The 15,426-nt window shown below is 41.8% G+C and overlaps 1 protein-coding gene across 1 annotated transcript in view; it reads right to left on the bottom strand.

Annotated features, from left to right (window-relative positions):
- spata5 (spermatogenesis associated 5) overlaps positions 1-15,426 on the bottom strand; it is a 97,400-nt gene that overhangs the window by 50,039 nt on the left and 31,935 nt on the right. Inside the window, exon 15 of the mRNA XM_018703023.1 lies at positions 15,294-15,420. Coding sequence (XP_018558539.1) covers positions 15,294-15,420 — 127 coding nt within the window. The remainder of the gene's footprint in view (positions 1-15,293; positions 15,421-15,426) is intronic.

Here is a 15,426-nt window from a genome sequence, read left to right as displayed (position 1 = left end):
ACAGAGGAAAACAAAAAAAGCAAAAACACTGCAGCCTTGGCTGCTGATGTCACTGGATTCTCAAGTGTTTTTTGTCTATCGAAAAAAAAGGAAAACTGACACAAGAAATATGTTGTGCTGTGCTATCCTGTTTTGTACATTTCCTGAAATCCAAGGTGTAGGGTACAGGAAAAATCCAGTTTGAGAGGGAAGGTCAGCCTTCAGAGTTCGAGGTCTGGAAAAACCATTAGGCGGAATGGAAGGGAAGAGACAAGGTCTAAGTTATTTCCTCTCTTTTTTCCTTTCTCTCCATCATTTGAGAAAAGGGTTGGGGAGGAGGGGGCCTTTATCCTCCTTGGAGTGTCGCAGCAGTCACTGCTGGGAAGGAAGCGATGACAAGAGAATTCAGGACACAGTTGTGTATTGCTACAGAACAGGACAACTGCTCATGCATCTGGTGGCCCAGGGTCATGGGGTCATGCAAAAAGTCATTGTCTGTTGTCTATCTGTTAGTGTGTTTTTGTGTGTCCTTGCTTTAACTTCTTGTGCATCACAAAAATTACATATTTCAAACACTGGAATAAATCCCTGCCAGCTAATAAAATTAAAACAACTATAGGAAATTCAATTAATTCCCAAAATAGATCTAATCATGTATTTGTGGCTATCATGAGGGCTCATGTACAGTGGTTACACAACAGGTTGAGGTGAAAAGTTGCCAAGAGCTGTTAGGTAATCACCTGTAAAACAATGAGCGAGAAATAGAATCAGGAAGTTGAGATTTATATAAAACAGGCAAGGGCCTGTTTTTTTTTTGGTTTGTTTTCAAAGTCTCTCCTGATTGGATTTTAAGTCACACTGACTTCATTTTTTCACTCAGGAATAAATACTGAAAACTTTCAGGTTCTTCATGCGGGAAACAATGTCCACAGAGTTGCTTTGATCACACAGCAACATTGCCAGGGAAATATTTGAATAGTTTTGTGATTCCTTGGCTCACTTTGTTACCTATTTCTGGGATTGCTGCCCGTCAGTTTGGACCACAAAAAAAAAAGAAAGAAAAAAAAAAGAAAGTGAGAGAGTGAGAGAAAATGCCTTATGTATCTTCATTATACAATACATGCACAAAGACAAGTGCTCTGGGCCACTTTGCCAAACAATCAACCATTACTCTGGAAGCATTTTGCGAATACAGGCCCCCGGCCTTTTGTGAGCCCACTGTTCAGAGCAACCCTGTGGCTTTCCTCAGGTGCTCAACGTTTCCCTGCAGCTTTCCAAAGCAAGCGTATTGGTTAACCACCCAAACCACTCGAGCATAATGCAATCTCCGATTCACAACACACAAAATGTATTGGCAGCAATCCACAGAACCTAATCCAGGAAGGGGAAACATTTCTGCAAACAGACTCTTGTTGAAAACGTCTAATAAATGGTTTCTCGTCTATTCTGAATGATGTGGAGGATTTTTCCAAATTTCCCAAGTTTGTGCTTTTTTGTTTTCCTCATTCCAAACTACCAACAAGGGAGAGGGGTAGACAGACAGTGCTGCCTCTGTGCACAAGCACTTTCCAAACACAGAAGGCAGCTGTCCTGGAATGTGCACTGGCGTACAAGCAAGCTCTGAAATTATGGCCCTGGCCATTGCTAAAGAAAATAAAATTGATGCAATCTGTAGAGCATGCAGCTTTTAATTAGTGGCTTCCGTCTCCTAATTGGTTTCTCTCTGTTTCCCTCCGCCTTAATTCAGGATTGGACCAATTGGCCATGCTGCATTTAGTGTGCTTTGTTTGTCTTGAGAGAAACCGTACACGGTAATCAAGGCACAAAATGAACGTTTTCAAGGGCAGCACAGGCAAATCAGTGCACAGAACAGTCAACCTCATTCTTTTTTTAGTTTTCGCCATTTTTTTTAAAGGAAATAAATCTGTGCAGATTGTGTGACCAACCAGAGGAAAAGTCTTGTGTTGTGTTGTAAACATAACTTGTTCTGAGAATGTGAAAGAATGAGGACATAACTTGGGTTCAGGGCATGCACTCCATACTTACATTCCTTGCATTTAGCATAGCATTTCTCAAAGCGTGTGACAATAAGACAAGCTTAAATTCCTTGATTACCAATATTACTAGCAACCAGAGTAGTGAGGTCAAAGGTCAGAGCCACAGACATTAAAATACTTCTGCAGTGACCATGTAGAAAAATTTAAGGATTTACCGCCTGTTGAAAGAAGAGCATTACAAACAACTCAGAGCTTCAGTATTTCCTGGTCATGTTTGTCACGTCTTTAGACAACGTTTTACATGCAGCACATGTATTTCACACCAGTGAGAAAATAAATAAAGCCCCATTCATGCTGAAGCCAGGTTTTTGCCTATGCAATAAGCTCTCCTCATAATGGCCTGTGGAAAGTGCATTATCTGAACACAAATGTTTACCCATGACCTAACAACAGAGTCATGTTTATTGCACGCAACGAAAGCTAACTGTGAGTGAAAACACACAGAAGATCACAAAGCTAAAGCTTACTGTGGTATGTTTATAGCCGGGTATGTGGTCTTTTAGTGGTTTTGTGTCAGCACAGGCGAGTAAACACTCCCATGTAGCTTTCCATTCAAGGTGTGTGAGCATGGTATGGGATGCAGGTAAGCCAATGATGGACATCTCTCAGCTGGCGTATGTGCTGACTTGTCTTTGAATTTGAAAAAAGTATCAGCAAAACAGCTGGAAAGCAGTTCAGAAACTGTTGAAGCAGACAACAGTAGCTGCACTGCCGGTAGCTTGGTTTGATAACACCAATGAGATCTTTTCCCAAACAACTACTGCTGGACTTTGAGTAGGAGAGATAAGGGTGGGAAAGGACAAGAAAAAAAACTGAATCAGAAAACAAGGACAGAGAAAAAGGAGATAAAAGCAGGGAAAAGAGAGCAACAAGCAACTGGTTGGCTGCTGATGGCTTACAGCACAAGCTTTCAAGCAATCATTTGAGGTCAGGGACAGGTCTGGTTGCCTGGCACTACTGGATTCTCTCTCTCTCTCTCTCTCACTGACACACACACACATGTACACACACATTCCCTGTGTCATCCTCTCTCTCTCCTTCTCTGTTTACTGTTTCTACCAGCCAACAAACACATTTCCTTGTTACTGGGGCAACTTGAAGAAATTCACTCCTGCATAGAAATCACATTCTCCACACAGTGGTGCAGAGGCCAGGCCTGAACCGCAAGTGGTGTTAAAACTTAGACTGATTATATTACATCAAATTGCTGAGATTACTGGAATGTAAAGTATTGGTTTTGGACTCCTGGTATTTTAAGAAGAACTTTATTTAAAAGAGCTATTCTAAGCATTAAAGAATATTTTACCTGTGTTGTGTGGTTACATATGCATAATATAGGTTTGTGCAGTGTAATTGGTGTATTTTCTTCCTTATTTATAACTCGATATTTTACTAAAAATTGGTCTGTAAAGCAACATCAGCCATCATTTGTCCACTAACACTGACCAAAACAATCTAAATTCTTATTTCACTGAGAGCTTAGGAAATCTGTATTTGTTTAATTGTGTGATTGTGTGCACGTTATCTCCCTGGAGCTGGGGTCCATGCGAAATGCAACAAACATGCAACTCAATTTCTGGAGAGCAAAACAACATAGCAAGCGTGAATCTGGGCTCTATTAAGAATTTGAGGGCGTAACATAATTCCATGCAACATTTAGCAGTGAAACAAGACACACAGCTCGCCCATGGATGTAAGCAGTGCCTGAATTACGAGGGGCAGAAAATAAGGGAGGCGGAGAAGGAGGGAAGATTGTGGGAGGCAGCCGGATAAGTAATAAAGATGATGGAGATATGAGAAAGACAGGAAAAGGAAGAGGGAGATGATGAAGGAGTCCTAGAAAGAGAGGACAGAGTTGAGTTACTCCATTCTGCTTTCTGTCTGTGACCAGTAGGTTTAATGCTCAAACGTCCCTCTCTCTCTTTCTCTCTCTCTCTGTCTGTTTACAATTACCGTGCCGCGAATGAATCTTCCACGAATGACCGCTCAACTGGCAGCCCTGACTAGTCAGGAACAAGGGAGCTATTAGTGGAGGAACTGAGGAAGGAAGGAAGAGGGGAAAGCCAAAGGGAAGGCAGTCCAGCTCAGAGGCCCACAGAGGGAGAGGAGGGGAAGGGAGGGAGGGAGGGAGCAAGGGGGATGGCTTAGAGGAGAAAGGGAGGGAGGTTGGGGAGCAGCGCAGAGGGATCAGTGCAGCAAAGAGGGACGGGCGATAGAGAAGGAGGGCTCGGCCCCCCTGAGGCGATCTGCTCGGCAGAAGCAAAGCTCCCAGAGGAGGAGGAGGCGGAAGAGACCGTAGCATCCCCTCATCCTGACCCGCCCAACCCCCCCACCCAGCAAGAAGAGGAGATGAAAGAGATTAGTTCTGGGGTCTGGCCCGGTGGACAGTGGACCAGGCAACTTCTGAAATTCTTTCATTTCTCAGGCAACAGGATTTAGGATGGAACCTCCCCATGGCCCTTTGACACAAGAAATACATGAGAGTATTACATGGGTGTGACACTCTCTCAACCCCCTCCACCCCCCCATCTGACCCAAGTCAAGGTTTTTTCGGGCATGAGAGCGCTTCTGGGGACTTCCTGACAGCCATAAATTACTTTGACTTCAGAGATGACAAGCAGGAAAAAAAAAGCGACTGGTACCCTTTCTTGTAACACCTTCACACACACACACACACACACCACACAGAGAGAGAGAGAGAGTGACGCAGTCCCAACCCTAAGAAACAGCCGCCTTTCACACGGTCATTCATCAAGTGGAGCCTGTGAAAGAGGAAATGAAGTGACACTGCGCCATCATCCTCTTTCCAAGGCATCTGCCAAGTCCTTGCAGCAGGGCCACAGGGCCTCAAAGACCTCAGACATGTTTCTGTCTCACTTTATTGTTGTATCTCTACCTGACCTCAGGAGCCACACCTTAAAACATAAAATAATCAAAGAGAGAATCCTAACAAGTGCTGAAATGTCTGGATAACAACAAGATTTATGAGAACAAAATGTTCTTTTTTAATTGGTTAAAAGTGTGCCAAACGATGGTTTCAGCTTCTCAAAAGTGAAGATGTGCTTCTTTTCAGAGTTTTATTTCATTGGTTAATTTATTATCTTTAGGTTCTGGACTGTTGGCCAAACAAAACAAGAATATATGAGGACACTATTTTCTATTTCACTATTATGTGACATCTGCAGACCAAATAATTAATTGGAAAAATGATTAGTCAATAATCATTAGTTGCAGACCTAATCCTAATATTTATTATTCCTCTTCAACATAAAGCAGATGAAGGGCTTATAGTAACCAAAGGAATCTACTTAACCACATGCTTAACCAACTCTGATATATATATACATACAGCTCTGGTACATGGAAACTCAACTCCTGCTCTGACAGCCAAATGGTCCTCCTCACAGAAGGACCTGGTGGGATTGATTTCATTTCAGCTACAATGGGTAACTTAAATCCTGATGAAGACGACTGAAGCTGGCAGAGGATATACATCGGGATACCGTTACTCCCCTGGCCTGACCAGTGCGCCTCTGAGATGACTACAGCAAATAATAGCCCATTTGTTTAGTCATTCCCCAAATATAGCACTGGACCTGTGTTGGGGTGAACAAAAAAAAAAAAAAAAGGGAGCACAAACCTGCTTTTTATCACGGGAAAAGACATACACACTATAGCTCCTTTTGCGAAATTAACCGAACCCTCTCCTCCTCCAACTCCCATTTCAAATCCCCCCAAAACTTACACCTTATCCACTTGTAAGCAGCTCTTAATGTGGTGTTGGGATCCCCGGAGCAGAGAGCCGGGCTCAGGGGGCTTCAGCAGGGGATATTTGGAACATACAAAGGGAGTATTATTTGTTGCACCCCCCTCCAGTTGGCCCCCTACCAGCTTCTATTCTGTATGTGGGTCTGACTGTATCCTGATGGTGGCGAATGATGATTCCTTCCTACTCCCTGGTTTTTACACAGCCTAGACAAAGACCAAGCAGGCTGGCTAATGTCCTTTCATGTGGCACATATATTTACCTAATAATCAGCCTAATGTCTAAATTTAACACCTGTGGTAAGGATGGATTTCAAAGATTGAATCATATTGATGTCAGCATATTCTACAACAACATTAAGGCAGTTGAGTTACTAAAACGTTTTGTGTTTCTCAAAATTTGGACACAATTTCCATAAACCTCACTGCCTCCGCTCTGTATTTCGCCTGTGTGCTTAGGTGGGGGGCATGTTGTTTCAGGTACTGGTGAGACAGGAAGGCCAGTCTGAGTAATGGATCCATGAGTCTCAAGGCGGATCAGATGCCAAAACACTACAGCAGTAGTTTATAATGTTCTGTGAGAGAATTTTACCACTTAAAAGAGTTTAATTCATTTTTTCTGTCACAAGGCAAACAATACAAATACAGTATTCACAATATAGTGATGTAATAGACTAGGGATTAAGTGCTTGCATGTATTTTGTGTCAAAGCATCTTGCCAGATGACGTTAGCTGTCGGCTAACCATTGCTGTAAACTAACACAGAAGCTAACGCACCTAACAGAAACTAGGATTAGTGCTCAGAGATTAACACTTAGAGAATTGTAACAACTGTTACACATCTACAGTAAAGGTGAAATATCCTTATTTATATGAGCAGGTTATTAATAGATTGTTATATAATATAACTTATTGCGCTCAGTAATTTTTGTTACTGTGTCTATGTTCATTGATTTGTAACATTATCCACCATCATCTAATATAACCACTCAAGTTAAAAGGATATGCACCTCGATAAATACAGCATAGAAGAAGAATACAGCATAGAGGCCAAAAGAAATGCAGACAAAAGACAGTAAAGTAACAATAAAGATGGACACACAGACGTTAAAAGGGGAAAATATACCAGCTCTCCAGCACTATTGCAGGAGGGGGGTTAGGAGCAGCATTTATGAGAATAAACGAGATTTCCTGAACTGAGAGCATTCCAAGGGCGCCGGTGGTCTCAGCTTGCCAAGAGGCAAGACGACACATGCTGGAGATGTCTGCCAGGTAGCAGAGCACAAAGAGCCCTCATTTCCTCCCTATCCCTCCCTCACTCACTCCTTCCTCCCCAACACACACACACACACACACACACACACCAACACACACACCTCCCTCCACCATCCTCATGTCTTTCTCTCTCTCTTGCTCACCAAAACACAGGAGTAGCTGACGGAAGTACAGAGTATCTGTTGAGTTATAAATGGCAAGTCTAATACTTCTTCTGGTCACCTCAACATTTAGTCATGAAATGGGGAGAAAGTATTAGAAAAAACAGTCATGGAGCTTGATTACAAGCTACAGTAACGTTTAAAACATAGGTAGTTTCTTTCCATGACTCTTTTACTTCTATTTTTTATAGTGTCTGTGGATAATATGTGTTTCCAACTGTTTTTAAACTGCTTTTTGACTGTACATAATAAATTACATCTGAAAAGTTATAGAAAGCTCTTCTTTAGCTTTCTTCCACTAAATTAAATGTTCTTACAGTTCGATAACCAGAGGTAGCCTGATCATGTAGGGTTTTTTTTTTTGGCGTCTGGTCGGATTGGAGGCTTTTTGTGGTGTATTCTTGGATGCACACATGTGTAAGCTGATGCTAATACAGCCCTTGAAGTTTGATACTTGCCTGGGGATCCTGCCCCCCCCCCCAATGCTCACAAACACATACACACATGCACACAGCTTCCCAGAGCTCATCCATCCCTAGGTGGTATCCCATTACGTGCTCGCAAAGACACACACACTCACACACACACTTTTTGTTTTCTTTTGCCACTGTAGCTTCACTAAGCCACAAGCCAAAACTCTCACTCTGCCTTCTCATTACTGCATCTTAGAAACATAACCAGGGCAGGAAATACTTTGAATACTCTCAAAACAAGATGGTGAGTGAACAGCGTTTAAGCAAAGAGAATAATACCAAAACTGGCGAGCGGTTAATTTTGATTTAGAACAGTGTGCTCTGGATGAAAACAGTTAAAAAGTTAAATTTAGCGAGAACACGGACGAGAGCACAGCATTTAAGCAGAGAATAACGGTGCGGATAATATCGACGGCTCAGCTCAGCTTCAGCAGGACGCCCTGTACTGTGGCAGTGGGGCCCTATTCAGAACTGTGCAGTCAGGAAAAAACTGTGAATAAGCTCTAATCCTTTAAGACAGCACCAATAGAGATTCCATCATGCTTGGCTCGTCACGAGAGGAGAGCAAAGCTTTGGGAGATGATAACGTCAGTCCAACACAAAATAAAATATGGCCTGTTTTGACTGGCTGGCTTATAGCTGCTCTTTTAGCTAAGGGTTGTTTCCTGTTGAGTGGAGGCACGGCTCAGGTGGAGGTTTCTGCCAAAGAAAAGGCAAAACAAAAGGTATTCACAGAGCGAAACTCTGAGGATCCTCCGATGCCCTCTCATGAGGCCACATAACAAAGACTGAAATGTTTTGAGAGTTCAAGGGAGGCTTTATTCACTTAAGTCACAATGTACAGTCTTTATAGAGGAAGGATTCAGAGGCGTTCATGTGAGCAAACGCACACAAAAGCACAATGTATATTAGATGCACACAACTGTATGGTGCTTTTGCCTTAGGTTACTTTTCTATGGAGTCATACAGGGTTTCGATTAGTTGATTAATCAGTTGACCAACAGAAAGTGAACTCTGAAACTCAACTTTCAAGACAACGTATATGAAATGAAACCTCGATCTGCTGAGAAGATTGAGTGATACGCACAAAGGTTACAGAACATCCATTAAATACTGTTTCTAAGGTTAAAAATAAACTTTGAAATTCTAGATTAACTTATTATATAAATGATTTATCAAGCAAAAATGAGAAATATCTGTTCAAGCTTCTTAAATGTGAGTATTTGCAGCATTTTCTGTCTTATATTTTTGTCAGTATCTTTTGAGCCTCTTGACGAAATTACTTTGGACTCTGGAACTTGCAATTGGCATTTTTCTCTGGTTTCCAACATTCAATAAACCAAAAGAAAAAACTGAAAGATGAATTAATCTTGAAAAGAATCATTATCGCATTAAGTGCCAGAGTGAGTTCTGGTTCCAGTTTATCAAAGTTGATTTAAAAAAATTATTTAGTTCTTCGACATTTTTCTCAGTAGTAGTGAGGTGAGAAACTCCACCATTCTGGTTCACCAGGCAGGTGATAACAAAAGCGTAAATCATTTGCAAAACACAGCTGATTAAGATCTGGGATACCAGCATGCTCAAGCACACATGAATGGAAAGCCACAAACAACACACACACACACACACACATACATGCACGCACACACAAGCATACACACATACAGGCAGTGATGTGAGTTGTGAAAAAAGAGGAGGAAGGAGAGGAGGAAAAAAAAAATCAAAGCCACGCTCAGCTAATGCCCGAATATTTACCAAGTGGCCCACTAATTACAGTCTGGAGGAATTCAACTGTGATTACAATTAGCAATGTCCAGACTGGCTAGGAAAACACTGGCAGATGTTCAGGCTGCTCAATCTGGCCTGATGTCAGGTATTTACTTTGTATCACTCCTGCTAAAGCCCAGTAGTAGCCACAGAGGGACTTTATGAATTAATTCACCTTTCATTAACACGCTCCATGTGGCCAGATGCAGTGCAGTCATGTGCGTGAAATTAAAATGTAAAGAGGAAGAAGTAGTTTTGATCCACTTAGAAGATATAAATAGGGAGTTTTTGTGGGTCCACTGACTCTGTAAAAATAAGCATGGCGTAGACTTATGAATAGTGACCGTAAAATAGTCACATGTTGCACAACTGCAACGCTAGTCTGTGTTACTGGAAGTATCTTAGGACACAAGACCACAAGACTGTGAGGTCATAAAATATCTCATAAGACCTCATGCTTTAGCCTCATGTTTCAGTGTCACACATCACACATCATGCTGCAGAGCTGCAGCTCTGTGAAAAATACTGGATAAAACAACTCAATTACTGCTAAATTTAGAAAGACAACACAAAAATGTTGCTATACCAAACACGCAGCACAAAGTGTCATAATCCAGCAGTACAGGTTATTAAATAATACAACATGTACAGTTCCTTGAGACATTAAGTCAGCTTTTCAGCCTGTTTTTTTGTGGTAAAATTTTATTTCCTGTGACATGTTTCCTGCTGTTGCCAACCACAAAAAATTGGCTGAATTTGACACAACGCCATCACTTTTCTCTAAATTCCTTTTATCACTATGAGAGCAAACTGAACCCTTAACTGCAAATGCTCCTTACTCTGTCCACAAATAAACATAGAGGCAGGTTGATACATTTTTGTAAGCATTTGCATGTTTCTAATCTGTCAGTATTGAACATACTTGTCAACAGAACTGACCCACGTCAAGTTTGGCACCATCTTCTGTTCAGAAACCACACTACAGTACAAGGGGCTGATTTTTAGAGGGAGGAGCCTGTAAACATGAAGAGGGAAGAGGAGCTGATACAGAACATCGGAGGATAGAGACAGATTTTCTGATGTGGTGGTTAACAACGGTTACATTGAGAAAACAAAGCAAAAAACTTAATGCTGACCTTTATCTACATCCTCAAAACCATGCTGAGATTGAAATGAAAAAAAAAAAAAAGAACAAAGAAACAAATGTAAACAAAAATAATGTCTATTCAAATTCATGGATTCAGCAAAATGTATCTGGTGCTGATTATTTGCTAATGTTAATGCTAATTTTAGCGGTTTGTGCAAAAATCTGGCAAACAGTATTATCAGGAAGGAAGGTGTTACAACTATTCATTTGTTGTCATCCTACCAGCATGGTAACCTGCCCAGGGAGCTGTTCGGTGACTCAAACAGCATCCTGGCACAATTTCACCCACAACAAGGTGAGTGAAATAAGCAGATAAGATTTGTGAATGGGTGGGCCACTGTGCTCAGACCTGTCAGAACATGATATGTCTGTAAAGTTATAGTTTAATATTATTTGTATTTATAAAATAATAATATTATCTCATCTTTCTCAGCACTCGTGCTGAGAAAGATGAGATCCTGTGTTCTCAAGTGAATATTGATGAATTCCAGGTTAAGTCATTCATAACACTCCAAGTAACTGTAACTGTACACAACCTGGTGGATAAGATGCAGTTTGCTGAGTTACACTTAACAACCAAGGTTCTGGTATACTGATTTGGTTAAAGAAAACATAGACTGATGTGACATGTTACCATCAAGCAACAGTAAAAATAAGCAGTGTTGAAACAACCCATCGATTGACTGATTAGTCAGTCAACATAACAGTAAATAACAACACTTCCCCTGATAATTTAGTGCCAGACATTCTCAAATGTGACAATTTGCTGCTTATGTTTGTTTCAAATAATTTTTAATTGTGTATTTTGGGGGTTTTGGAGAGTTGGTCAGACAAAATAAGCAACTAGGAGATTTCACTTTTGCTCTGGGAAAGTTTGGTTTCACTATGTTTCCTTGATATGACACATCAAATAACATCACAAGTGTCAAAAGCAGAGGAGAATAACTCATTATCACTGGCTTATTCCCAATGCAGCCGGGTTATATTAGGTCTGTCACACACATCCAGTCCTTTCTATCAACTCTAATTCTGTTGCCTGTTTTGTTTTGGCCTCTTCATCTAATAACAGCCCAGTTGGTAACTTCAGATCCCAAACAAAGACCCATCTGCTACTAATCTTCTCCACTGAAAGTAGCTTTGCCTCCTGATAGCATGGATGAAGCTTGGTGCACATTAGGGTAAACAAATAGATCATTCAGTGAAACTACAAACCAACACTATCTTTCCAGAGGAATAAGCCACCTAGGGATTTACAATAACAAACTGGAAAAGGGAAAAAAAAAAGTAAAGATGTGGTTTTAGACAGACTACAAACGGTGAAAGGGACGTCTTGTTTGAGGGAGTGTATGTGTTTGTGTGTACAATCAAGTAGATGGACAGCTGCTCGACAAACAGAGTGACAGGAGGTACTTCCTACTGAACAGGCTGGATAAATATTCCTGGTGGTGCTAATCAATCACCACAGCCAGGTCAAGGGGGGTCAGAGGTGGGCCTGGGTGATTGGCGCAATACAAAGGAAAGAGGAAGTGTAAGAAGTTTTTTTAAGGTGGAGGGCCTCAGTAGGAGGTGTGCTGGTGGAGGGGGTTATTTGGTGACATGTCATCAGGCAGAGGAATGGACTAACCTGCTCACACTGGTCACTGCACCTTCAGCATTACCATATACCAGTTATTTAACAGCATTTGTAACAAATGCTGTTTTAATACTTGAAAATGGACATTATGTGTGAATCTGTATGTGTTGGGTCTGGAGTTGTGACAAAGCAGTAAGGTGCACTACATTTCTCACCTGTGATACAGAAGCGAGAGGAAGTACTTTGAGTGCAAACTCTGTGTGAAAACTTGTATTTGTTATCTTTTGTTATCTGTTTGTTAAGATATGATTCGGCTGCATTAGTCACATTGTGTCTGTATGTTGTTGCATACCTGGTCATGTTAGTCAGTGCTGTAATTCAAAGGCAAGAGGAAGTTGGAGGACTTTATGTGCGTGACTTTATGTGTGTGACAGGATGTCTTAGTTATAAAAGTTAAGCTTTCGGCATTACTTAATATGGTTAGGTCAAAATCAGATGAGCAAACAAGCTGCTCCCTATAAAGAAACTAGGGTAAACTAGGAATTTAGATTTGGCCAACTGAACGACTGAAATGCTCAGTCATACTGTCATTTATACTTTCTAGAATTTGACCTCTTAGTTTATTAAATAAAAACACATTCTGTCCAAGTCAAAACAACCCTCTGACTTAGACAAACAGCTTGATAAAAGAACGGAAATCTACACTATTCTGTAGCTGTGGTTGAAAGATGGACAGCAGGCCTGCTCCTTTCAAATAAATCCACTTTCTCCCCTCTCTCCATCCCTCCCACTCTGTCCATCAAACAGCTGAGGCCCCTGGAAGCCTCCTCTGCTCCATCAGGAGCCGACAATGACTTCATTGACACCCGAGCATCCCATTAATCTTCATTTGTCCCATCATATCCTGCTATTGGTATGGAAATGCCCGGCCATCTCCGGTGTGAACTGACAGTTGGTGTTGGTGGTGGTGAAGGGGCGGTAAAGGAGGGTATGGGTGCTAAAACAGTAAGGGGTGGTGGTGGTGGGGTGCTTATCTGTCCATTTGGCAGCTTCCGTTCCCAGTGTAGCTCATAGCTTCTTCATTCAAATGACTTGAACCTTACTAAACAACCACACACACACACACACACACACACACACACACACGCACACACACGCACACGCACACACATGCACACACACACACACAGTAGGGGGTGTAGGCAGGACGGGGTAATCTGATTTCTCAGCTGCCCGGGAGACCACTTCCTGAGAGGGAGGCCAGCTTGTGGAAGGACGCCTGGGGTTTCCCATCTGTCCACCCAGGGGCTTGACCCCCTACCTACTGTTAATAGAGTTTCTTTCTCTCCCTCTTTTTCTCTTAATGCATCTTTTTCCCCTCTCAGATATACACACACACAAACCCACACTCCGGCTGCCTCTATGCCATTCCCCTAATGGAGTTTGAAATGAAACGGCAACCAGTTGCAGAGGTGGAGGAAGTTGCTGTCATTCCTCCACCGCAGCGATGGATCAATTCTCCACAAGTGGGCTAGAAATGGGGAGGGGGTTACCCAAAATTTGTATGTGGAGGATTTCTCTGAGGAGTATCTCCAAGTGCTGATGGATTTGCAGTGAGCAGTTACCAGTTTACATAAAACAGACTCTTTCATGCTCTATTCGCAGTTGAGATACATGATTATTATGTCTAAAAAGAAAGTAAGTGAATAGAAAATGATGTTTGGATGGAAGAGCTGAAAGAGTAGGATTATGGCAAATGTATGGAGATGAACACATAAGGAAAATATGAAAATATAACCAAGCGACAAACTACAAAGTTGAAAATTTTTGTACCAATTTTGACTCACTCCACAAGTTTATGTGGTATTTTAGAACAAAACACTTCCTTAGAGCATTACTAGTAGGTGTTTTTAAACTAAGTAGAGGAGGAGACCCAACAGCAAAAAAAGTGGAAGAAAGACAGAGACAGACGGCTGCCTGAGCAGGAGCTTAAGGAGCGCCGCGACATTCTCCTTTCCTGTGTCCTTTTTGACAAGGCACAGACTCCGTCTTTGATCAGCACTCAGGAAATTTCATTAGAACGGAGATGGGTGGATAAGAGACCAAAGAAAGCTTTTGTGGATGGGAAGAGGAAGACAGGGAGATAAAAGGGTAGAAAAATAGAAAATGGAGGAGCACAGATAGTGAGAGCTCCGTTTTCCTAAATTTGTCATGGAGCGGAAGAAGAGGCAAACCTTTTCCTCCCACCTATGTGTTTAAATTGACTGAGTCAGAGGTGAAATGATTACTCTGTTGCAGATGTGCACTGGCATGGCTTGAGCCTTATTAATGCTCACAACCTGTGGCTAGGACCTGAAAATGAGACGAATCGCTGCAGATGTGAAATGTTTATTGAATGAATCACACACACTGAATAACAGGTGTCCTTACTTTTCATGAGTTACTTGCTCCAAATACTGAAGGACCCTGATGCAGATTAGTGAGCGGTTAAGCTTAAAATATTGATATGATGCGACTATATGTTCAACTGAATTTGTCATGGCAAAAGCAGTTCAGCGCCAATTCAAAGTTGGCACAGCAGTGCTTTAATCTAAATGCTATCGTCAGCACAGTAACCTGCTCAGTGATCACCATGTTTGCATTCAGTTTGGCCTGTCCATATCCTTATATCCATTAACATTATGAAAGAAATTATTTTTCAGTCATGATGAACCCCACATTTGAACAGAATGGACAGGAAATTATTTGGTGCCTGTTTAGCTAAACAAACTAAAATAACAGAGTACAAGTTCCAGGATGGAGCTAAATCAGTCCAAGCATGCTTCGTATAAATGCCAAACATGGTGTAAAAATTCTGCTAGTATTAAATTCAGCTGCACTAAAACAACACAGTGACAGAATCCAAACAAACAGGAGAGAGTTGAAGAAGACAGAACGGAGCAAGCAAACCTTTAACCTTATCAATCATGTACAACAGAGGAAGGGAGGCAGTGGAGGAGACAAGGGAGACACCCACACAACATCTCCCCAGCCTTATCAATCACAGACCAAAGAGGAGGAAGGAGAGGGAAAGACAGAGAGCTGGCATCTGTTTACCTTATCGATCATGTCCGGCCGGTTGGTGGCGGCCAGCACAGTGACGTCTCGGAGCTGCTCGACGCCGTCCATCTCTGTCAGGAGCTGAGCCAGGACCCGGTCGCCTACACCGCCGGAGCCCGAGGAGCTGATG

Source organism: Lates calcarifer, linkage group LG8, assembly GCF_001640805.2.
Source record: "Lates calcarifer isolate ASB-BC8 linkage group LG8, TLL_Latcal_v3, whole genome shotgun sequence".
Taxonomy (NCBI): Eukaryota; Metazoa; Chordata; class Actinopteri; family Centropomidae; genus Lates; species Lates calcarifer.
Note: the sequence above shows the minus strand (reverse complement) of the source record. Positions and strands in the feature narration are given on the sequence as shown.